Raw genomic sequence first — 23,309 nt, forward strand, 5'->3', positions numbered from 1 at the left:
CGGCTGCTCCATCTGCGTGGCACTATTTGCCAGGCTAGCAAATCTCAACAGACACCTGCGGACCCACAGGAAAAGCGGCCGTGCTGCTGGGCCTGGAACTACCGTCTACCTGCAAGTGCAATCTGCATTGCATGCGTAAGGGGGCGCTCTGCATTCGAAAGAGAGGCAACTGTGAGACCTGTAGGGGCGCCGCTGATGCCCATTGGGGCGCCTGCATGTGATAGAGAGACGCCTGTGAAGCTAAAGAGGGCGCCTCCATGCGAAAAAAGGGCGCCTCGGTAGAAAGAGAGTTGTTTGTGAAACACTACTAAGGGTAGGGCACCGTCTGTGGCAAAGATAGGTATAGGTACTGAACAGAAGACAGAGAGGGGCGCCTTCGGGCTTCGGCGCCCGTAAAACATGGTGCGGACCTTCAGCACTGTCCGCTTAGGTGGTTACGACTTACGCCCCTGCCCTGAATCAAGATTGTCAATGATTTTCAAGTCACTAGGTCATTTCCTTGATTTAAAAGTCGATCAGAAAATCCTGTTCCCCGGCCTTGAGGAACGGGAAATCAAATAAGTGCCTACCTGTCTGGATTAAGTTTATAGATTTCTGAGTTACTGCGTTCCACGCCCGAATATCAATTTCTTAGCTGGATGGTTGCGAATATCAATCTGGTGCTTATTTGATGGTCGTATGGATTTCGATGACCCTGAGCCTTGGATTTCGACATTCATGACGCAGTTTGAGCACGTGAGAGCGCGCGCGCGTTGCTGTGATGTGCGCTTGGACTCAACCTCAACTCAAGGCTGTATAAAACTCTTCAACTTTGACTTCAACTTATTCTCATCAAGGCCATCTATAGAATTCTCATTCTGAGCGGACTCACACAGAAAACGAGGGATCTTGATTTGGAGATTGAGATGGATCAGCATGGTAAGTTCGGTACAATAGCATCGACTGACTTTTCAAAAGTAAGTAGTGCCTACTTACGTAATATGTATTCTTCCATTTTTAAAGTGACCATCCCACCTTAATATTAGTTTTGAGTTGAGATAGCTAAATTGGTGGCCATGGCCTTCAGTACCGGTTTGGGCACTCACAACAACATCGAAAAATGCTTTAATTCGGGTATATGGAATTTCAAACTTGCAGTTTTCGGATTCTAAGGGGCTACTGCACTGTAATGCCCCCTTAGAATTTATGATGTCAGTGGAGATCTAACGATTTTAAATGTTTTACTAAAACGTTTGGTAGCACGTTGCGGTATATGCTGTTAAAGCGCAACAAGGGCCGCGCTTTCAAATAGTCGCTAGGAACAGCAGAGATCCCAAAAAGTAAACAAAAGTAAAAGCCTAATATCTTGTAAACCAGTGAATATTTTTTGATGAAATTTGGTAGATACTAATTTTTCATCTTTCAGAACCAAGGGATATCACTTTTATGCCAATTCATTAACTTTTTTGAAGGTGGGAGGGTCCCTTTAACGAGCTAAATCCAGATATGATGATAAGGTAGGTGTCTCCAAAGTATTAAAAAAGAAACATAACCAGACCTTACCTAACCTCAAACCTGGCGCAATGATTTTGTCTAGGCATCCATGGATAAGGAAGAAGCTTCAACAGTGGGAAATGGAAAATACCATAAATACCAAAATACCAAAATACATATTATAAAATAAATAATATGTTCAAGGTGAGTAAACCATCATATAGGTCGCCACAAAACAATTCTAATAGTATTTACCCAGTGGTTTTAACCTTTGCCCCAGTGGGGGGGGGGGGGCATTTGTTACCACCCTGTCCAGTTTTTTGCGTGTGAATAAAAAACTGGTGCGAAGCGCCTCACCGCTTGGAGTAGCTTGTAGTGCATCATTTTTTGACAACATATGAAATTTTTGACCCTATTGATATGTATAACTGTGCGGGGTCGTCTACGCAGCGCTGGGGGGCGCCGGGCGGGTGTGAGCGTGGTGAGTCGGGGAATAGAGCTCGGAACTGAAAGGTGTGTTTTGTCGGCTGTGAGGCCGGCCGGGCTGGTGGTGATCTACGGACAGATCAAGTGGCGACGAGGCTGAGACCGTTCTCGCCTTGCCTGTGACCGGTGGTGGAACCACCATGGCGTCGGCCCTTATCGGGAGCGTCGGTGAGTACGGCGACGACGGCTCGGACTTTAACGAGTACCTAGAGCGTTTTGAGCAGTTTTTGGCTGCTAATGCGATCTCGTCAGCGACAAGGAAACGTGCGGTGTTTCTGAGCGTCTGTGGTCCCAAAGTGTATTCAACTCTGCGCAGCATTTTCGCGCCTGATCTGCCAGCCACGAAAACTTTCGAAGAGTTGGCGGAGGCAGCGCAGCGGCATTTCGCTCCGAGACCGGCTATAATTGTGTCACGGTACCGGTTCAACCGTACCACGCAGCAAGCCGCACAAACAGTTGGAGCGTTTTTGGCAGAGCTGCGGCGCATTGCCAGAGACTGTGCCTACGGAGACCGCCTAACTGAGCAGCTTCGGGACCGGTTCGTGTGTGGGATAAGTAACCCGGGAATGCTGAAGCGGCTACTGCAGGAAGGTGACAATCTGTCGCTCGAACTGGCTGTCAAGATAGCGACTGCGATGGAGACAGCAGCCGCTGACCTGCAGGATATCGCCTCATCGGCAGCCCCGCTGGCAGGCACAGCAGTGACCGGCCCGGACCCGCTGCACGCAGTCTCCGCTGTCGCGCCTGCCGCTGCCGCGGGGCCAGCCGCGGGAGGGCTGAGGCGACGACCCCGCGCATTTCATACACGCACACGCCGGCCGGCCGAGACGGCGGCCAGTGCTGGCAGCTTGCCAAGTGATTCAGCCGGTGGTTTACCGTGCAGCCGCTGTGGCAGGCGTAGTCACCAGGCCGAGGAGTGTCCCCATAGGCGTGCGACGTGCTACGGCTGTGGCAAAGTGGGCCATCTCAGGAACGTCTGCCGAGCGGTACACACGGTACTGGCAGACGACACGGAGCCGGATGGCGACATGTATCAAGTAAACGCCACAAATACTCCACACCGGGTTCCTGCCTACAGGACGACGGTGGATGTCAATGGAAGGCCGCTTGTGTTCGAGGTCGACACTGGAGCGAGCCGAACGATCATCAGCGAATCTGTGTGGCGCTCAGAGCTGAAGAGCACCCCTCTGGAGCCGGGTCAAGTGGCGCTAACCACTTACACTGGAGATGCACTGCCGGTGCGCGGTCAGCTGACTGCACACGTCTCGTGCGGCGGCCAGCAGACCACACTGACTCTGCTCGTGGTTCGGGGTGACGGCCCGTCACTTCTCGGCCGGGACTGGCTGGCCAAGCTGCGGCTACCGTGGAACGACATATTCAGTATCGCAGCACCCCTGTGGGATCTGCAGCAGCAGTACAGGGCGCTGTTCCAGGACGACGGTGGCACCTGCAAGCAGACTGTGAGTTTGGATATCGATCCGTCGGTCTCGCCCAAGTTTTACAAGCCTCGGCCCGTCCCTCTTGCGCTGCAACCGCTGGTGAATGCGGAGCTGGACAAACAGATCGAACGGGGAATTCTACGACCCGTTAAGACAGCGGAGTGGGCAGCGCCGGTCGTCACAGTGCTAAAGAATGACAAGAGTTCGGTGCGTATGTGCGGTAGCTATGATCTTACCGTTAACAAAGCCTCACGGGTGGAGCAGTATCCGCTCCCTCGAATCGACGAGCTGCTTACAAAGTTGGCCGGAGGCCAAAAGTTCACGCGCCTGGATCTCAAGGAAGCGTACCTGTTGGTGCCCCTGGATGAACAAAGTCAGCGCTACACCGTTATCAACACTCACCGAGGCCTGATGGCAGCCACACGCCTGGTCTATGGAATAGCATCAGCTCCAGCGGCGTTCCAGCGCATGATGGAGCAGCTGCTGGCCGGCTTGCCGCACGTGGCCGTGTTCCTCGATGATGTGTGCATCACGGGCCGCAACGATACGGAGCACCGGCGCAATGTGGACGCGGTGCTGCGGCGTCTGCTAGACGCTGGTCTACGGCTCAACCCGAGCAAGTGTCAGTGGATGGCCAAGGAAGTGGAGTACCTGGGGTACCGGGTGGATTGTAATGGCATCCACCCCACAGCAGCCAAAGTGACGGCGATCGTGGAGGCACCGCGACCGGCGAACGTAAAACAGCTGAAGGCGTATCTCGGCCTGCTCATGTATTATTCAAAGTTCATGAACAATCTGGCCTCCGTGGCGGCGCCGCTCTACCGCCTCCTGAAGACGGGTCAGCCGTGGCGCTGGGGCCGGGCGGAGGACACGGCGTTCGCTCGCACCAAACAGCTGCTGGTGCAAGCGCCCTGCCTCGCTCACTATGACGGGACCCTGCCGCTCGTGCTGTCGGTGGATGCCAGCCCCTACGGGCTCGGGGCAGTGCTGTCCGAAGTGGACTGTTCCGGAATGGAACGGCCAGTGGCGTATGCATCGCGGAGCCTGGCAGCAGCAGAAACCAACTACAGTCAACTGGACAAAGAAGGACTGGCGGTGGTCTTTGGAGTAAAAAAGTTTCACCAGTTCTTGTGCGGTCGGCACTTCACTGTGCAGACGGACCACAAACCTCTCCTGGGTCTGCTAAGCAGCGACAAGCCTCTGCCGCTGATGGTATCGCCCAGGGTGGCCAGGTGGCGACTCGCGCTGCAAGCGTACCAGTACAAGCTGGTGTACGCCCCCTCGGCACGGCAGGCTCACAGCGACGGACTGAGCCGCCTGCCCCTGGCAGTGTGCCCTGCTAGTGTTCTAGACCCCGGGGACATTGTCTGTCTTCTTGAGTCGGTGGACCAGATGATCCGCATCGAGCAGATCCGTCGACGCACGAACTGTGACCCCGTTTTGTCGCGCGCATATCAGGCGGTGATGAACGGTCGTTGGACGGAGCCAGTGGATGAGGAACTTCAACCGTTCTATCGGCGTCGCCTCGAACTCAGTGCTCAAAATGGAGTGGTCCTGTGGGGTAACAGAATCGTGTTGCCCACGGCCCTTCGGAAGCAGTGGCTCTCGCTTCTGCACGAAGGCCACCCTGGAGTGGTGGCCATGAAAGCAAAGGCTCGCGCCCACGCGTGGTGGCCGGGCATGGACGCAGCTATCGAGTCGACGGTTGAGAGCTGTCAGGCCTGTCAGCTGAGCCGGCCGCGGGCACCTCCGGTGTCTGAGAGTCCGTGGCCGTACCCGGATGCGCCCTGGGACCGCCTGCACATGGACTATGCGGGGCCAGTCCATGGGATGATGATCCTGGTCATCGTGGACGCTCACTCGAAGTGGATCTCAGCGTACCTGACACCGTCGGCTACAGCAGAAGCGACCATTGAGCGGTTGCGGATGGCGTTTGCGGAGCACGGTGTCCCTCGCGTGGTGGTGAGCGATAACGCGGCGGTGTTCACGGGAGAGGCTTTGCGTCATTTTCTAGCGCGTAATGGAGTGCAGCAGGTGTTCTCCCCGCCTCTCCACCCCAAGTCGAACGGGCAAGGAGAAAGCGCCGTAAAGGTGATCAAAACGGGGCTTCAGAAGCGGACTGATGGATCGCTGCAAACGCGTTTGAGCCGCGTTCTGTTCCATTACCGGACGACACCCCATTCAGCAACGGGAGTGACGCCCGCGGAGCTGCTCCATGGGCGCCCGCTGGTCACTCACCTGGCGCGGCTGCAGCCGGACCGCGCCCTGCTCGACCGTGTCCGAGCCAATCAGGAACGCCAAACGCTGGCCAACAACCGCCATTCGGTTGCAGTGCGACAGTTTGCGCCCGGTGATCTGGTTTATGTGTCAGCAGTGGATCAAAGGCCCTGGCAACCGGCCGTGGTGGCATCTGTCTCCGGCAGTCAGTGTGATGTGAGGCTGCCGGATGGCCGTGTGTTCAGACGGCATCTGGATCACCTGCGAGCTCGGTCGGCCGAAGGCTCGCCGGTGGAAAGGGAGGTGTTGCCGGTTCCGGATTGTTCTACGTCACTGTCTGAGAGCGTCGCTGGTCGAGCGAGTGCTGATCGTGAGGGTGGCGGTGGTGTTGGATCCCCCAGCTCACCCTCAGTGAGTGTGAGACGCTCACACCGCGAGCGAAGGGTGCCGCTTCGGCTGCTCGAGACGTAAACTGCACGGCACTAGTGGTATAGTGCTAATGCAGGTCTTTCCCCTGTGTGATGTCAATCGTTTTTTTTTTTTTTTTGCAACAGCCACCGGTTTTAGTTCAGGAATGTCTAGTCCTTTGTTGCTTACTGATTTGGACTGCCTTTATCTTACGGTGGAGGAGTGATATGTATAACTGTGCGGGGTCGTCTACGCAGCGCTGGGGGGCGCCGGGCGGGTGTGAGCGTGGTGAGTCGGGGAATAGAGCTCGGAACTGAAAGGTGTGTTTTGTCGGCTGTGAGGCCGGCCGGGCTGGTGGTGATCTACGGACAGATCACCTATGTTGAGGTCATGTCAGCCTGCCAGGTCAGGAGGAACAGTAAAAATATTTCAGAATCACAATGATTTGGACTACTACTTACTAGTGACAACAAAGGTGTCTTTTGCTGCTAGCCTGCTCTCTAGAAAGGTCATCAGAGATCATTTGAGGCTACAAACAGTTTTTTTCATATAAAGCCAGGATCTAAAGACTAGGTATAGGAGCACCTCCATTATTTTCCTGCTGCATTCTTGTTGGCAAACCATGTCATTGTCATTATTGAGAGATGTTTTATGGGTATTAATTCCATAAGGAATTATTCAATTATTGGTGGTGATAACTCTGCAACTTTGTATTTTCTTGCTACATAACTTCTCCGTTTTGTGCTTTCATCTAGTCAACTCAATGTGAACTGATGTTGGACCCCATTCCAGATCCATCAGTGTCTGAACTACTGCCGCTCATGCGGGCTGCGTCAACGTCACCAAAAGGACCAAAGTGGTCTTGGAAGGGCTCCGCTGACAGCGACGGGGAATGGGGTCCGTCACATAGTGTGAGGAAGTCTCAGAGGCCGAGGAACTGCACTCCCATAGATAGTGGCTCTGAGAGCGACTTTCGGCCAGTTGTGAAGGAGGAGATAAAGATTGAAGTCACTTCACCAAGGGTAAGTGTTCAAATGCATGGTGCTCATCTCTCATTGGTTTTTCCTGTATGTTTGATGCAGTCTTGCAATGCAATCCAGCCATCCAAGAAACTTTGCGCGAGACGTTTTCTTGGATGGTTTTCTTGGATAGCTTGATTTCATTGAGGGCTTCTGTTTTAAAGAAAATTTGTAAGCTTTGCTGAACTGTAAAGTAATTAGAACTGCCAGTATTTCAGTATCTAACGTGTAGTTATTGTTACTGTATTTTATTTATGCATATTTCGGCCTTTTTTAAGCAGATAACGAACGATATTAAGAAACATACAGGAAATAATATCCTGGGCCCAATCTCACCAAGTGCGGTAAACTCAATTTGGGGTAAAATACCAAACTACCCCACTCCGTAACTACAAAAATACTACCCCGAAATTAGTTAAACTAGCTTGGTGAGATTGGGCCAAGTGCCCCAGGGTATATTGAGTGAAGGGTAGGACGAACTTTGGTAGGAATTTCTAGTATAAATACTAGAAAACCTACTATATGTGGTCGGGACTAGCAAAAAGTTAGTTCAAACTAGAATATGGTAGCGCTTATGGTTGGCAGTCGTGACGCGCACGTGACATTCATTTCTTTAATTTCTTAAATAACAGATTTTAGGGGCCGATTAGTGCGCAGATACATTCAATTAGCTATGAATAATTGATTACGCAAACATTCAAGATTCTACATCATTCAATTCTAGCCGAAATCACACGGCGCTCCCAGGATTCGAACTCACGACCCTCGGATCCGTAGCCCGATACGCTACCGACTGCGCTACCGAGGACCGCGCTCCGACGATCGGAGAGGCGGATCGCGGGTGCTGGCGTGCAGAGAAATCTTTACCCTGTACGCCGTAGAAGATCGGCTGGGTTTCGTGAAAAATGATAGAGGAATTGTCGAAAGAAAATTAATCGATCTATCATTTGAGACTAAGAACCATTGATTCCTTCAAAGGTTGACCGAGATATCGCTCGCCGAAAACAGGCCATTTAACATGTAAACCCTATGGGCTGGTAGGAAATGTACGCCGTTGAGCAGCAGTGCTACCAACTAACTTCGGCGGGGGCCGCAAGTGCCCCACTCTACCGCGACGAAATATTTCTATCTCGAGTTTTCAAAGAATTTCATGCCCTCGGCCAAGGCCTCGTGCATGAAATCCTTTGAAAACTCTCGATTGAAATATTTCGTTTTCGCGGTATCGTCCAAAAATGTATATTAGCTGCGAGGTTAATAAAAGGGAATGACAGCGCATAATGTGTTCCAATTTGTATATCTGTGGAGGTTAAACTCATGTTTCAATGAAATTTCAATGAAATTCAATGAAATCTCATGTTTCATTGAATATTGTTTGTCTGTTGATCCGGTCTAGGTTGAGCGGCCGTCGTCTCCCTCGGTGTCGGACGACGATCCTTTCTCGGACCGCGCTCTGCATTCTTTAGTGAAGGAGGAAAAGTACCGACCTCGATCACCGTCACCGTCTGAGGACTTCATCGGGTTCACTGAGGTGGACCGGGACAGGTAAGGGCATGATTCAGTGCTGTTGTTGAAATTTTAGTTGTTATTTGACATAGTAGACAATGACATATTACCTATCCTTGATGGATTCTAATAATATTTGCATTTGTCTGTTCTTTCAGTGCCTGTTTCATCTCCAATGCAAAAAGGAGTCTGTTACTTGGTTGTTCGTCTGCCATTCGAGACTCTACTGAAGGTAAGTTTATATAACTGTGAAGAGACTGAAAGCAATGGGTTTATCGTGATATCCTCGGTCTTACTTTTGTGCCCTTTTCAGAGAAAATGTAAGTTTTATTTTTATTTTTGGTTTCGTACTCTACAAAGTGATTGAATGACATTATCGAACCATTCTTATGTTCAATCGCATGCACTCTATTGAACTGACGCGTTACCGAAATGCCACCGAATTATTTATTACCCTGTTGAATTTATTGCAGTTTTTGCTGAAGGAGTGTTCATCAAGAGTCAACGTCTCGTCATTAACTACCGTGATGTGGACGGTCTCGATGATAGTAACATATGTGAGTATTCTCCCGATTTTAGTCAGCTACCTTGTCCTCATCAACGGACGAATTTACACGATAAGCACTCATATTACAGACAAATTAAACCGAACACAGACGCATTGTTTCCGTCTAACGGAACCTTGAACGATTAAACCTTGGTCTGCTCTTCATCAAATCGCTAATAATTTTTTCGCCCTTCTTTCTGACAGTTTGTGACGTGTGCTGCCGCGATTGGGACGGTGAATGTCCCGTCCATGGACCGCTAAAGATCATACACGATACCAAGGTAAGGACTGGTCCATACTGGTCTGATTCGTATTCTTTACACATGACTCCTCTCACATTTAGACATTAAATAATATGACCAATTGTGCCTGATGCCCTAGTGACGGAACGACATGAGCTTCATGTAAAAATGATCTATTTCTTTCACATTTACGTAATCCTCTTCCTCATAGCATGGATGAAGTATTTACTCTAATCCATGCTCATAGTTATATTATTGCTTTGCTTCTGTCTTGTTAGCAGGTAATACTGTCATGGGTACGTGGTCAAGAACAGGTTCATGATCTATATCCACAAAACTTACCCGTCTGATTTACAAACAGGCTTAAGATCATCTCAATGCGTGGATTGTATTGTCGACATTGCGCCCCACATGCGCTGAACATTCCAGGCACGACCCGGTATCGGAGATGTCGACAGGGACATCAAGACCCTGCCGCCTTCTCTCAGCTCTGGTCCGTCGACAAATCCAGCGTCTGGCACCGGTAAGTTAATGAGGCAAGACAAATAGCGATACGTAACAACTGCTGCTGGACGTTTGATGCATCATTTGGTGATGGTTGCTTGTGTTGTATGATTTCATGTCCCATGTATCAGTACATGTTGTGTCCATTTAGTTGAGGTGAAGGCTTGTATTTATTTGATTCCAGGAGTTTTGGCGGAGAAGGACATACCTGCGCGCCAAAGACTCGGTCCTTACGAGGGCATCTTGACCACCGAGCAGGGTCAGGCCCGAAGTCGAACAACCGGGTACAGATGGCAGGTCAGTTCAGTTGTTTTGTTTTGCAGGTAAAAAACGCATATTTTCACTTTAGACTTACTTCAACGATAAAAGTTATTAAAAAAAAAACATTTTAAGACCAATGATAGCAACATATAAATTTTATAATGTTTTCATTGCACATGCCATATTTTTACTTTGTTCTTTGAATTGATGAACTACGTTTTTGTTTGGTACCACAGATCAAGAAGGGTAAGCGCGTGCATCACTCGGTGAATGCCGAAGACCCGAGCTGCAGCAACTGGCTCAGAAGGGTCAACTGTGTCCGCTCGGAGGAAGAACAAAACCTAGTGGCCTTCCAGTACCGGGGCCAGGTATACTTCAGGTGCGTTGTAGTCTTTGAATCCACGGATCTATTCTTCCTAACTGCGTTACGTATTTTATGCGCGGTTCGTCCTGTGGCCCATATTTTTCTTTAATGGATTCGTCGAAGTTATTAATGACAGTGTAGGTGTTGTGACTACACCAATCAAGCTTTCATCAATAATGCTATATTTATCTCCCTATGCAGGACGTCAAAGGCCATTCCGCGGGGCTCTGAGCTGCTGGTGTACTACGGAGACGACTCGGCCCGGGAACTGACCGTCCACTCGGAGACATCTGGGGAGTCTGTGACTTCCTCTCCGGCCGGACCGTCATCTTCAGGTCAGTTCATCGTTTGCGGCTCCGAGACCTATGGTGTCCATCGAAGTGACGCTGGTAATGCCATTTACCCTTCTGCCGACAGTAGACTGTTTTTTGCCCGGTTCGTTGAGAAGTTCTGCTACTTTGACGTATGCAGGCACGACGTTTATATGCCAACTTACATGGGCTCGGTTCGTAACTTGAACTGACATTTCGGCTTGCGACCTAACCGGGTTAGGTCGTTCTATGCTAAAGCAGGTCGCATAATGCGACCTGCTTTAGCATGGGACGTTTTTTTAATGGCCTTTTTTCTGTGTATTCTTCAGGCATCAGTGGCTCGGTCCAATGTCCCCAATGCGGCTTCAGATGTTTGGGAAAACATTGTCTGGACGGACACGTGAAGAGAAGTCACGGCCATATGGGCAGGAACGGCAGATTGAAGTGCGAGTGGTGTCAATACTCGACCGACAGGTCCGACTGTATGAAAAACCACCGCAGAACTCACACAGGGGAACGGCCATACGGCTGCTCCATTTGCAAGGCACGGTTCTCTAGGCGGTCAGGTCTCACCTATCACATGCGGACCCACACTGGGGAGCGGCCATACGGCTGCTCTATCTGCACGGCCCGGTTCACAGGACGGTCCAACCTCACCACACACGTGCGAACCCACATTGGGGAGCGGCCATACGGCTGCTCTATCTGTACGGCACGGTACACCAAACCGTCCACCCTCACTATACACATGCGGACTCACACTGGGGAGCGGCCGTACGGCTGCTCCATCTGCACTGCACGGTTCTCTGTTCGAGCAAGCCTAAACAACCACATGCGGATTCACACTAGGGAGCGGCCATACGGCTGCTCCATCTGCAAGGAACGGTTCACTGAACGGTCAAATCTCACCAGACACATGCGGACCCACACTGGGGAGCGGCCGCACGGATGTTCACATTGCCAGGCTCAGTTCGCTAGGCGGGAAGATCTCAACAAACACATACGTACCCACACGGGGGAGCGGCCTTACGGTTGCTCCGTTTGCACAGCACGCTTTGCTAAACAGCAAAACCTTACGACACATATGCGGACCCACACTGGAGAGCGACCTTTCGGTTGCTCCATCTGCAAGTCACGGTTCACTCGACGGTCACACCTCAATACGCACATGCGGACCCACACTGGGGAGCGGCCGTATGGCTCTTCACATTGCCAGGCCCAGTTCAATGAACGGGGAAGTCTCAGCAAACACATGCGTACCCACAGTCACACGAAGGAACGGCCGTAAGGCTGCTCGGTGCTCAACTTGCCGGGCTTTGTTCGCTCAACGGAGAAGTCTCATGAAACAAATGCCTACCCACCCGAGGGAGCGGCCATATGGCTGCTCAACCTGCACGGCACGGTTCGCTTCGCTTCGCTGTCAAACCTAACCAAACAGATCTTAGAAAAAAAAAGATGCATAGGTGCTCACACTGGGAAGAGGCCGTTTGGCTGCTCCATCTGCACTGCACAGTTCGCTCAACCGTCACGCCTCACTAAACACATGGGGACCCACACAGGGGTAGCGGCTGTATGGCTGCTGTTTCTGCTAGGCACGATTCATTGTTCAATAAAGTCTCATCAGACACATGCGGACCGACGAGAAGAGCGGTCCGCATGCGTCCGCCTTCCGCAATTTTAAAACATTAGGTATACTCAAACCTCTGTAAAACTGTGGTGGTATATGCTGCTTTGCGCGCAACATCTGCCGCACTGTGAAGATACCATCTTTCTTACCGACACAGACCGTGCTCTTCTTCAGTCCTTTGCGTTGAAGTTTTGCTGCTCTGATGTATGTTGGCTTGACGTTTAATTACCGCGTTACCAAGCTACGTGGGTTTGGTTCGTTGGACTCACATTTCGTGGGGAATAGCAATCGGTCCTGTTAAAGAATAGGTCCACTATGTCGATTCGATTGTTTCAGAAAAAAAAACTTCTATCACATCGTTTAGTAGCCTTTATTTGGACCTTTATCCCTCGCCGGGCCGGGGGATGGGGTAGTCGCCTCCCCCGTCCTCTTTTTCGCAGACATCTAAAAAGCGGCTGTCGGAGAGGCCAGTGTCAGCCAATCAGCGTGCAGCTGTTTTTTTTTTAAGAACGCAATATGATTGGTGAACGCGTAATATCCTCCGCCACCATATTTAGTTCCAACGGAAGATAGAATATAATTCTTCGTATACCTGTTATAAGTAAAAAATCATAAACATGTTTTTTAATCGGCATCATTTTTGTCATAAAATAATCATTTAACTGTAGCAAGAAAAAATATATATTTGGGAGTGGTATATATCCTTAAAGGACTGCTGAGGGGAACGATTTTACCTTTTAAAATGATTTCGAATAGTTGACAGCCGATGGGTAGGGAAGATTGGGGCAGATAGTGTCACGGGGCACATCCTGTCAGCAGGGTTTTCTCGAAAACTATCGAGCGCATTTATGTTGTTGAAGTTAAAAGGTTTGTTTTTGCTTGACAAAGTCCGGTACTATCAATACAACAACGTGCCGGTGACCAGGCTGTAGTCACTGGCATACCTGTAACGTGTTCGTTTTTCGTGATGTCATCGTGTGAATTTGCCCTTTTTATGAGGTACCCAATCTCTTTAATTACTTAATTGTTTTGGGATATTGCGTAATATTCAGCATCAGTCTAACGAAACAAGATTTCAGTGTCTAAAACTATCAAATGGATGCAGTTTTTTTACTCCCGAAGAAGTTTGCACCATGACGTCAGCATTCTCTCGTGACGCCACTTAGTACATATTTATCGCCTTGGTTCCTGTGGCCATGTTGGATGAAATGTAAAAAAAACTTTGTATTTGCAAGGGAAATCCAAACTTTTTGACAAGAACAAAACGCTAGTTCATGACTGTGCAGATAGCGTGATGGTTGCATTGAATACCGTTTCGGGTAGTCTTGAATGTCAACATTTTTTTTTTGAACATATTGTCCATATTGTCGAAGTTTTCAATAAGAACCACAGCATTTTTATTGACATCGAGTGGGGCACATAATGTTACTCAATCCGCAATCTAGCCCATCTGTTTAGCATTGTTGGAATTTATGCAAGCTGCTGCATTTTGAGGAGCTGCATCAAAAATCTGGGGTTCTTGAGCCATCCTTGCGTTTGGGGACATTACATTTCATAGGGTGTTGCGGCACCCATGCCTTTGTGGGCGTTCAATTTTCATCTGTGTCAGCCAACCGATCTTGTCCATCACGTGTTTATCGCTGCCGCAAGTTTATCGGCTGGTGACTGTTTGTTCCACCACCGCTACTCGACGTCTCTTTACGTCGTGACCGCATGTCAGGCATCGGTCAGTACCTTCAGTGGCTCTCAAACTTCTTCGTCCAGATGCGGACGGCACAGCTGGCGCCCTAATCCTGCTTCACCGACAACTAATGCATCGCTACTAAGGAAGCGATGCATGTCCTTCATTTTTTATATTGAGTATCACCCAGGATGAAATCGTTTTTGTCTGATTTTTCACATCTGGCCAGAAACATTGTCGACATCCCTCTTCTCTCAATGTGTTTCACAGGTGTTGGTCGCACACTTCAGTGTCCCCACTGCAACGTCAGATGTCTGGGACAACAACATCTGGACAGACACGTGAAGATAAGTCACGGTCACATCGGCAGGAACGGGAGATTCAAGTGCGAGCGGTGTAAATACTCGACCGACAAGCCCACCCGTAGGAAACACCACCGGAAGACTCACACGGGGGAGCGACCCCACTGCTGCTCTATCTGTACGGCACGGTCTGCTCAGCGGTCCACTCTCACCACACACACGCGGACCCATACGGGAGAACGGCCGTATGCCTGCTCCCTCTGCCATGCACAATTCTCTGACCAGGCGCACTTCATCAGACACAAGCGAACCCACACTGGGGAGAGGCCGTATGGCTGCTCCCTCTGCAAGGCACAATTCAATGAACGGTCAAAACTCACCGGACACATGCGAACCCACACTGGGGAGCGGCCATACTGCTGCTCTATCTGCAAGGCACGGTTCTTTGAACGGTCACATCTTACTGCACACATGCGGACCCACACTGGGGAGCGGCCGTTCGGCTGCTCCATCTGCACGGCACGGTTCGCTGAACGGTCTACCCTAACAAAACACATGCGGACCCACACAGGGGAGCGGCCTTACGGCTGCTCACACTGCCAGGCCCGGTTCGCTAACCGGTCACACCTCACTACACACATGCGGACCCACACGGGGGAGAGGCCGTACTGCTGCTCACACTGCCAGGCCCGGTTCACTCAACGGTCACATCTCTTCAGACACATGCGGACCCACGCGAAGAGCGGCCACACGGCTGCCTCTACATCAGCAACGGTTCGGCAGTTTGAATCACAAAATACGTTTTTAACTGGTACACTGGTGAGAATAGCAAGGTGTGAGTGACCGAAGCGGTAAGTCGTTCGAATGTCGAAATATAGTGCTGAGGCTTCACGACAAGTGCATGAGCAGCCCCCGTTGTACGTTAGTTATTCGTGTTATAGCTGTGACTCTCGTTTGTGAGCTTCGTGGCTACCAGTGTCATATCTGGTTTGTTTGTACTTTTCCAGTGTGATTCAGTGGTTGTGTATTTAAAATAGCCGCCCTTACATAGGAGGAAAGGACTGTCGAACTGGCGTATTTTAAGCGCCGTAGCGCCATTTTAATCCATTAATTCCGCTTGGGTCATATATGACCCAAAAGCAAAATCTTAATGTTTCTTCTCAATGGAGGCAAGTGTCACTTTGATGAACTTGCGCGTGTGTTTTGTCGATTTTGTGGGTTTAGTGACGAGCGTCGGAGCGACATAAAACTGGTGTGAGCTCGTCCACTGAAGTTTCTGGAGCCAAAGACGACGGGACTGCACAGCCGCCGGTCACTGGCAATGGCGCGCCGTCCCAAAAAGTAATGTATTATGTTTGCAATTTACTATCTGTTGAATGATCGTCTACCTATATAAATTTGTCTGAAAAAGTATGATGTGTATTTTTGCCCTTCTTCTCGTCACCGGATAACTTTTGTTCCTTAATAAATATCCTTGGGTCATAATTAAATGACCCAGCCGGCAATAGTGTTATCAATTTACTCAGTATATTAAATACAATGGAAGCAACTGATGATTATACGATTATTTATTTCTGGGGGTTGTGATCAGATCACAGTGGAGGATCCAAAGGAGAGGATCCGCACATCACATGGGTCACTCATGACCCCCCCCCCCCCTTGGGGCCCGGGGCACCACCGACCTATCAGGAGCACCACAAGCCTGACAGGGGCACCACAAGCCTATCAAGGGCACCACGGGCCTGTCAGGGGTACCACTGCACAGGCTTGTTAGGGGCACCACAGGCCTGCAGGAGCACCATCGGCCTAGCAAGAGCACCACAGACCTGCCAGAGGCACCAGATGCCTGCCAGGGGCACCATCGGCCTACCAGGGGCACCATCGGTCTCGCAGAGGCATCACCGGCCTCACAGGGGCACCACCGGCCTTGCAGGGACACCTTGGGCCTGTAAAGGGCTCCACGGGCCTGTTGGGAGCGCTTCAGGCTTGTCAGGGGCACCATAGTCATGCCAGGACCCAGGGGGCACCAGCGGCCTAGCAGGGGCACCACAGACCCGCCAGGGGCACCACAGGCCCGCCAGGGGCACCACAGGCCTGCCAGGGGCATCACAGGCCTAGCAATGGCACCGCGGACCTGTCAGGGTCTCAAAAAGCCTGTCAGGGGCACCTCAGGCTTGTCAGGGCCCAGGGGCACCACAGTCCTTCCAGGGACACCATAGGCCTGTCAGGCCTATGGTGTCCCTGACAGTGTCAGGGGCACCAGAAGCCTAGCAGGGGCGCCACAGGCCTGCCAGCGGCACCACCAGCCTCGCCAATGAGACGTCGCAAAGCATTGCAATGCAGTGCGTCTTAATATTGATTGGCTGAGACCGCCATACAGTAGGTATACAGTACCTATACACAATAAGGTATCTAGATAAATCAGTTTACGTGATAACTCCCATTTGTGACTATACTAATGCCGGTTGGGTCATTTATGGCCCATGCCTATAACTTGAGAACCGATGGAACAGTTTTTTTAAAGCTTGCACAGTTTTTTTTACTGGGATCCATGTGGCTAACATTTGTTAAGGATAACTTAAGAATCAAAAAATAAATATTCCGGCATTAATGGGTTGAGAGCGTCCGGTTATATCGAAGTAATGTTTCTTTGTGTGGCTTTGGCTCCCTCCAGTATTTGCAGCATTCCGCATTACGTGCGCAATCTTTGTCGACAGGGCGCCGGTCTAACGTAGGTTGGCATGTTATGTAAATATTTATACTCTATTCATCCCGTGTACATAAAGGCGGCTACTGTTGCTATGTGCTGTCTGTACCTACAACTTTACAAGCTTGACGGGGTGTTTCTGTCGTGTCGCCCTCGGCAGATTATGTGACACCTAAGGCATTGTTTGCATTGCTCTATTGAAGAATGTACTGACACTTCCTAAGGACACTGGACACATGTCTACTAACCAATACCTACTAACTGTGTCTTAGTGTTATGGCGTTCATGTTGAAGCACATATATTGCCATGTTCGAATAAACGCGTGTATAACAATTTTCGGCTTTTTTTAAAGGGACCCTCCCACCTTAACATTAGTTTTGAGTTGAGCTATAGTTCGTTTTTCTTAAGTTTGCCCCTCACTGTAAACGTCTTTTTTAACATAGCACGAGAATTGCTAGCTGAATTACTGAGAAAACTGGTTGGCGCACAGTGATTTGACCAGATTTAACAGACGATCAATTTCATCAAATTTACTTACTATTTCACAGACTCTTAGCTGGCATTTGCTAATACCTACAGCCCCACAGGGATACACGACTTCTCAGGAATTATGTCTGAACTAATAAATAATTTGCACGGCGCTTAACATAACGTTAAATCGTCGGTGTTCAATACTTATTTTTGAAAATATTATTCATATCTACAATACAATGTGCGCTAACCAGTTTTCTCAGTAATTCAGCTAGCCATTCTCGTGCTATGTTCAAAAAGACGTTTACAGTGAGGGGCAAACTTAAGAAAAACGAACTATAGCCAAGTTTGCGGCCAGGCTCAGAAACCACCATTTATCCTGGTCGCAACCCCCGCAGCTTTATGGTGTTCAAGAAATTTCTTCCCTTTACTTGCAGGGTGGGACCAGCGTGGTCCCTATCTCTTAACCATTACGGGAATCTGATGACGTCATCAGGCTTTCGAACGTCCGTTGAATGTTTGACTAAAACGTTTTGTAGCACGCGGTGGTATATGCTGCTTTGCGCGCAACAAATGCCGCACTTTCAAATAAAGTCGCTAGGAACAGCGGAGATCCCAAAAAGTAAACAAAAGTTAAAGTCTAATATCTTGAAAACCGGTGAATATTTTTCGATGAAATTTGGTAGATATTCGTTTTTGCTCTTTCAGAACCGAGCGACATCACTTTCATGCCAATTCATTAACTTTTTTGAAGGTGGGAGGGTCCCTTTAAGTTTTATTACTTGTTCAACGCGTGTTTTTCTCGCTATTTATTTGTATTGCTTTTGTATTAAAATGTAAAGAAAATATTTATTGCAACTTTGTGTATCATGTATGTTTTATTTTGGTCGTGGTGTGGAATACGGGAGGCGTGCCTGCCACGGTGGAGTTTTCCCAAATAGAGACATTCCTTAGAGAGAAAAATTGATTGTGTTTTGTCCTCTCTTTATCTTTCAAATTTTTATTCCTTGGTGTTGTCAAATAGGCCCTTCACTTTATGGTTAAGTTGGGTCGGATTTCTGACCCTGTGATATAGTTAATAAAGGGCAAGTGAACTATTCTGTACGAGCTCAGCGTTCCCTTTCTGATGGCTGTATTTCGAACGACAAACGGATCAACTCATGGAAAGCTGATGGCTTGTCGCGTCAACATTGCCGCTACCGTCCACGGCGACCACCAAGGTGACCTGGAAACGCGACCACCAGCTGCTTGGGTCTTCTCTCGGCGTCGTGATTGTTCCAGTGTGTGTGCGACCTGTTGGCATGGAACGTTTTTAATGGCCTTTCTTCTTCTTGTGTATTCTTCAGGCATCAGTGGCTCGGTCATATGTCCCCACTGCGACTTCCGATGTCTGGGACAACAACATCTGGACGAACACGTGAAGAGATGTCACCAGGTTCAAGTGCGAGCGGTGTCGGTACTCGACCGACAGGTCCACATGCATAAAAGTGTCAGAGGTTCAAGTGCGAGCGGTGTCGGTACTCGACCGACAGGTCCACATGCATAAAACGTCACCGCAAGACTCACACTGGGGTGCGGTCGCACTGCTGCTTCATCTGTACGGCGCGGTTCACATGCCGGTCACACCTTACCAGACACATGCGTACCCACACTGGTGAGCATCCGTACGGCTGCTTCATCTGCAAGGCACGGTTCACTCAGCGGTCCAACCTCAGCAGACACATGATGACTCACACTGGGGAGCGACCGTTCGGCTGCTCCATCTGCACGGTACGGTTCGCTGAACGGTCTACCCTAGCAAAACACATGCGTACCCACACTGGGGAGCGACCGTTCGGCTGCTCCATCTGCACGGTACGGTTCGCTCAACAGTCACACCTTACCGAACACATGCGGACTCACACGGGGGAACGGCCGTACGGCTGCTCCATCTGTCAGGCGCGGTTTGCTCTACGGGGAAGTTTAATCAGGCACATGCGGACCCACACTGGGGAGAGGCCGTACGGCTGCTCCATCTGCAAGGCACGCTTCACTCAAGGGCCAAGTCTCACCTCACACATGCGTACCCACACGGGGAGCGGCCGTACGGCTGCTCACACTGCCAGGCCCGGTTCGCTCAACGAGCCAAAGCTTATCAGACACATGCGGACCCACACGAAGACTGGCCGTACTGCTGCCACTACTCTAACGGTTCGGTAGTTTGACACAAAAAGTCGGTTGTAAATGGTACACAGTTTTGAGAATTGCACAGGTATGACCGATGCGGTAAATGGTTTGATTGGCGAAATGCAATGCTGAGATATGTCGACAAGTGCATGACCGGCCGCCGTTGTACGTTTGATTACGGAGCGAGCGAAGCGAGCGTAGTCTATATTATGAATTATAACATGTCCGTGCGTGCGTGCCTGCGACTGTCATGCCTTATGTGTCTTATTGCGCCTGAAAGGCGCCGCGTAGCGACGTGAAATTTGGCATGCCGAATCGATGGGTTGATGTGACTACTGTATTAAAATTTGGGACGGATTGGCCCAGGGGTGCGCCGTCAGCACGCGCTCGCGTGCGCCATAGGGTTAACACGGGAAACGGTCAAATCGGCGATCGGGCGAAAACCGGCCTGCGGCGCCTGCTTCCCAGCTGTATAAATCGGCAACGGAGGGTCGCAGCGAGAAGCGGTTTGCACCACTCGATAGAGGAGAGATGGGCCTAGCGTATTGACATGGTTTCATAGTATAGCACGCACCACGTGCAAGGCAATACCCCCGGTTGTGAAAAAATGACCGATTTCGTGTATTGTGACGGGAAAATCGATGCCGCTGGAAAACGGCTTGACGGAATGAAATCGGTGTGGTGCCATTTTACAGGTAAATGTACGTGTAATGATAGGAAAGCAAATAAAAAGTGGTGATCCGTACCATTTCTTTAATAATGAAAAATTTATTTGAAAGTTTGATTCGCGCGGAGCGCGGTGTCCTTTACAACATCAAAACGTATTGAAAATGCTAATCAATGGCTAGGAAACCTACATATTCGGAAGGAGCATTCTTTTCTGACCAATATCCACCCAAAATATTAACGAAAACTCAATAAACTTTTATGAAAATGACTCAAGCATACGGCCGTGTTTCGTTAACGTTACAGGTATTTTCGTCAAAATCCGATCGATGGCTTATGGCCGGCAGGCCATTCAAATTTTGACAATAGCATCAAAGCATGGGCTTCAATGCACCGCACGCAAAGGGGAATTTCAAACACTAAAAATAAGCGCCTACCAGTAAACAGTACATTTTTGTACTAGGAATAACTCAGCTGCTACTGGGCCGATTGCGCTGAAACTTGGACTGTGGGTGGAGGGGGCACTCACCTGGCGATGCATGGTCGTTTGTCACAGGTAGGGGGGATCGATTGCACGTGCGCACGTGAGGGGTCCACTTATACATCTCAAGAACGGCTGGGCCGATTTCGCTCAAATTTTATTCACTGCTGGGGACAATTTAGAAAGGTGGCTGGCACAAGTCATCTGGAGTCTCAGTTAGCGCGTGCGCACGTGCAGCGGGCCAGTTTTATATCTCAAGTACGGCTAGGCCGATTGCGCTCAAATTTGGTACGTTACTTTAATCGAGTATGAGAAGGGTAACTATGTGTAGGTTATTAGTAAGGTAGGGTATGGGTAGGTTAGGGTAGGGTAGGGTGGGTTTGAGTTCGATAAAGGCAAACCACGAGAAAGGCTCTAACAACCCGGAACCAGCACCAGCATACCATGCCATGTTCAAACAAATATTCAACTCCAACAAAATAAGACAAATTAAAATCATAAGCTCCCACACCCAAACTAATGCCCCATCAAATGCATCTATCAAAACGCACAGTTATAGCGCAAAACATGCCATCTAGTCTTTCCTTAGATTAACGGAAATTTCTGAGTATGAGCGGCCGGCCGGCCGGCCGGCCGTGGTCACGCTTTTGCGACGCTTATATCTCAGCAACCACTTGACCGATTTACACGCGGTAATTTTTGTAGGGTAGCTTCATTCCTTCTATCAAGTATTGGACTATTCCCGATGCATGTGGGTGACCCCTTATGCACGTGCCACGTGCAAAACGAAGAGGTGTCACTTTTGTAATTGTTGCAATATCTCGGTAACTACTTGGCCGATTGCGCTGAAAGTTGGCATGTAGCTAGGCACCCACTAGGCAATGCATATCCATGTGCCAGAGTTGGGGTGCTGCTGCACGTGCGCACGTGCAGGGGTCGATTCCAGATCTCGAGAACGGCTGGACCGATGGCGCTCAAATTTGGTACATGGTTAGGGACCGGTTAGTAGGGTGCAGTGCAAAAGTCAGTTGGGACCCATTTTGCACGTGTGCACGTGCAGGGTGCCGCTTCCAGTTCTCGAGAACGGCTGGGCCGATTGTGCTCAAATTTGGCACATCGCTAGAGACCGGTTAGTAGGGTGCCGTTCACAGGTCAGCTGGAGGTACCCCCTCGAAATTTCGCACGTGCAAGGCTCACCCTCTCGCTCGCTCCGTTAGTCGCCCCAAAAGGCGTTATAGGTACTGGTATTAATACATACTTTACGGTGCGTTCACTGGAGATTAACCGTGCGTTAATTCGAAGGTAGCCGTGCACCAATTTAAATTGGTGCACGCGCGTGCAGTGATGACTTTCTCGACTGAAGTTTTTCGGAAGGGTCATTGACTTTATTCTTAGAATTCCCATAAAAGGCCCTTTTAGTGGCATGGGCTAGGTTTAATTTTGATTTAAAAACGCACCGTTAAGCATGTATTAATTAGTTTAACACATGGTTTCCGTGCATAAATGGTTTTAACGCACTTGTGGATGGAATGGAGCACTCGTGCGTTAATGCACTCGTTTCACTCGTGCATTAACCCGCGCACCGACGGGGGTCTGCGCCAACTTCGCACCGACGGGGGGGGGGGGGCGGATGACCGCCCCCCCCTGAGATCTCGAGAACGAAGCAAGATAGCGACAAGCGGTTAACGGCATCGGATACGCACGGCCAAGATCTACAATTTTTACTAAGGTTATTTTCAGGTCAGGTCAAAGATGACGTCACAGGGGTCGAAAAAGTCAAAATGGCGGCGCTAGATATAAAGAGAGTTTTTCTCGAATAACTTTCGAATTATTCAAGATAAAAACAAACTAAGGCCATCATCGTGATCCTCTCGTCAATCCGCATCGAATGATATATATGTTGACCTCGAAAGGTCAAGGTCAAAGGTTGACCTCAGGTCACGTGACCTCGAGGTCATCATGTATATCATTCGATGCGTCTTGACGAGCTGAACACAATGAGACCATCCACGCGTCTGTATCTTGTTCCTGTACGGAGTTATTGGCCAAAAACCTTTGGTGACCTTTGATGACGTCACATGACCTCACAGCTGCCCAACAGCAAAACAGACCTCAAGGTAGTGAAGGTTGATCGTATATGAAGTCATGTATGGTATATGGGGCCATTCCGACCCGTTTTAGTGGTAAAAACAGGGAGTTGATTTTTCCCCCATTGACTTTTAATGGGGAGGTCGCGAAATTGACCTGACCTTAGGTCACCGATATCAAAATTCCGAGATATACAAATTGTAGCTACTAATGACCTAATAATATCCTGCGACTTTCAAAGGCCTCCGACATCTACTGTAGCTCTGGCACGGTGACAAAGTTGCAAAAAAGTGACTTGAGGTTGGGTCATTCAAAGTGACCTGGTGACCTGACCTTAAAAGGTAG

At 49.7% G+C, this 23,309-nt stretch overlaps 1 protein-coding gene across 3 annotated transcripts; it reads left to right on the top strand.

Moving 5' to 3' along the window:
• The first annotated feature begins 703 nt into the window (after nucleotides 1-703).
• Nucleotides 704-19,122, top strand: LOC122376490 (histone-lysine N-methyltransferase PRDM9-like). Of its 3 annotated transcripts, none has more exons than XM_043356376.1 (11): nucleotides 704-918; nucleotides 6,816-7,045; nucleotides 8,436-8,584; nucleotides 8,704-8,777; nucleotides 9,019-9,102; nucleotides 9,297-9,373; nucleotides 9,764-9,857; nucleotides 10,023-10,135; nucleotides 10,336-10,478; nucleotides 10,665-10,798; nucleotides 11,104-15,797. In XM_043356376.1, the coding sequence occupies exons 1-11, from the start codon at nucleotides 906-908 to the stop codon at nucleotides 12,060-12,062; spliced, it is 2,070 nt and encodes a 689-aa protein (XP_043212311.1). In that variant the 5' UTR covers nucleotides 704-905; the 3' UTR covers nucleotides 12,063-15,797. The 3 variants fall into 3 exon arrangements, with proteins under 3 accessions (XP_043212311.1, XP_043212313.1, XP_043212314.1); XM_043356378.1 differs by having other exon boundaries at nucleotides 730-918; nucleotides 14,353-15,797; XM_043356379.1 differs by lacking the exon at nucleotides 11,104-15,797 and adding an exon at nucleotides 18,910-19,122 and having other exon boundaries at nucleotides 734-918.
• The last annotated feature ends 4,187 nt before the right edge of the window (nucleotides 19,123-23,309 follow it).

Source organism: Amphibalanus amphitrite, unplaced genomic scaffold (assembly GCF_019059575.1).
Source record: "Amphibalanus amphitrite isolate SeventyFive unplaced genomic scaffold, NRLGWU_Aamphi_draft 002164F_arrow, whole genome shotgun sequence".
Classification (NCBI taxonomy): Eukaryota; Metazoa; Arthropoda; class Thecostraca; order Balanomorpha; family Balanidae; genus Amphibalanus; species Amphibalanus amphitrite.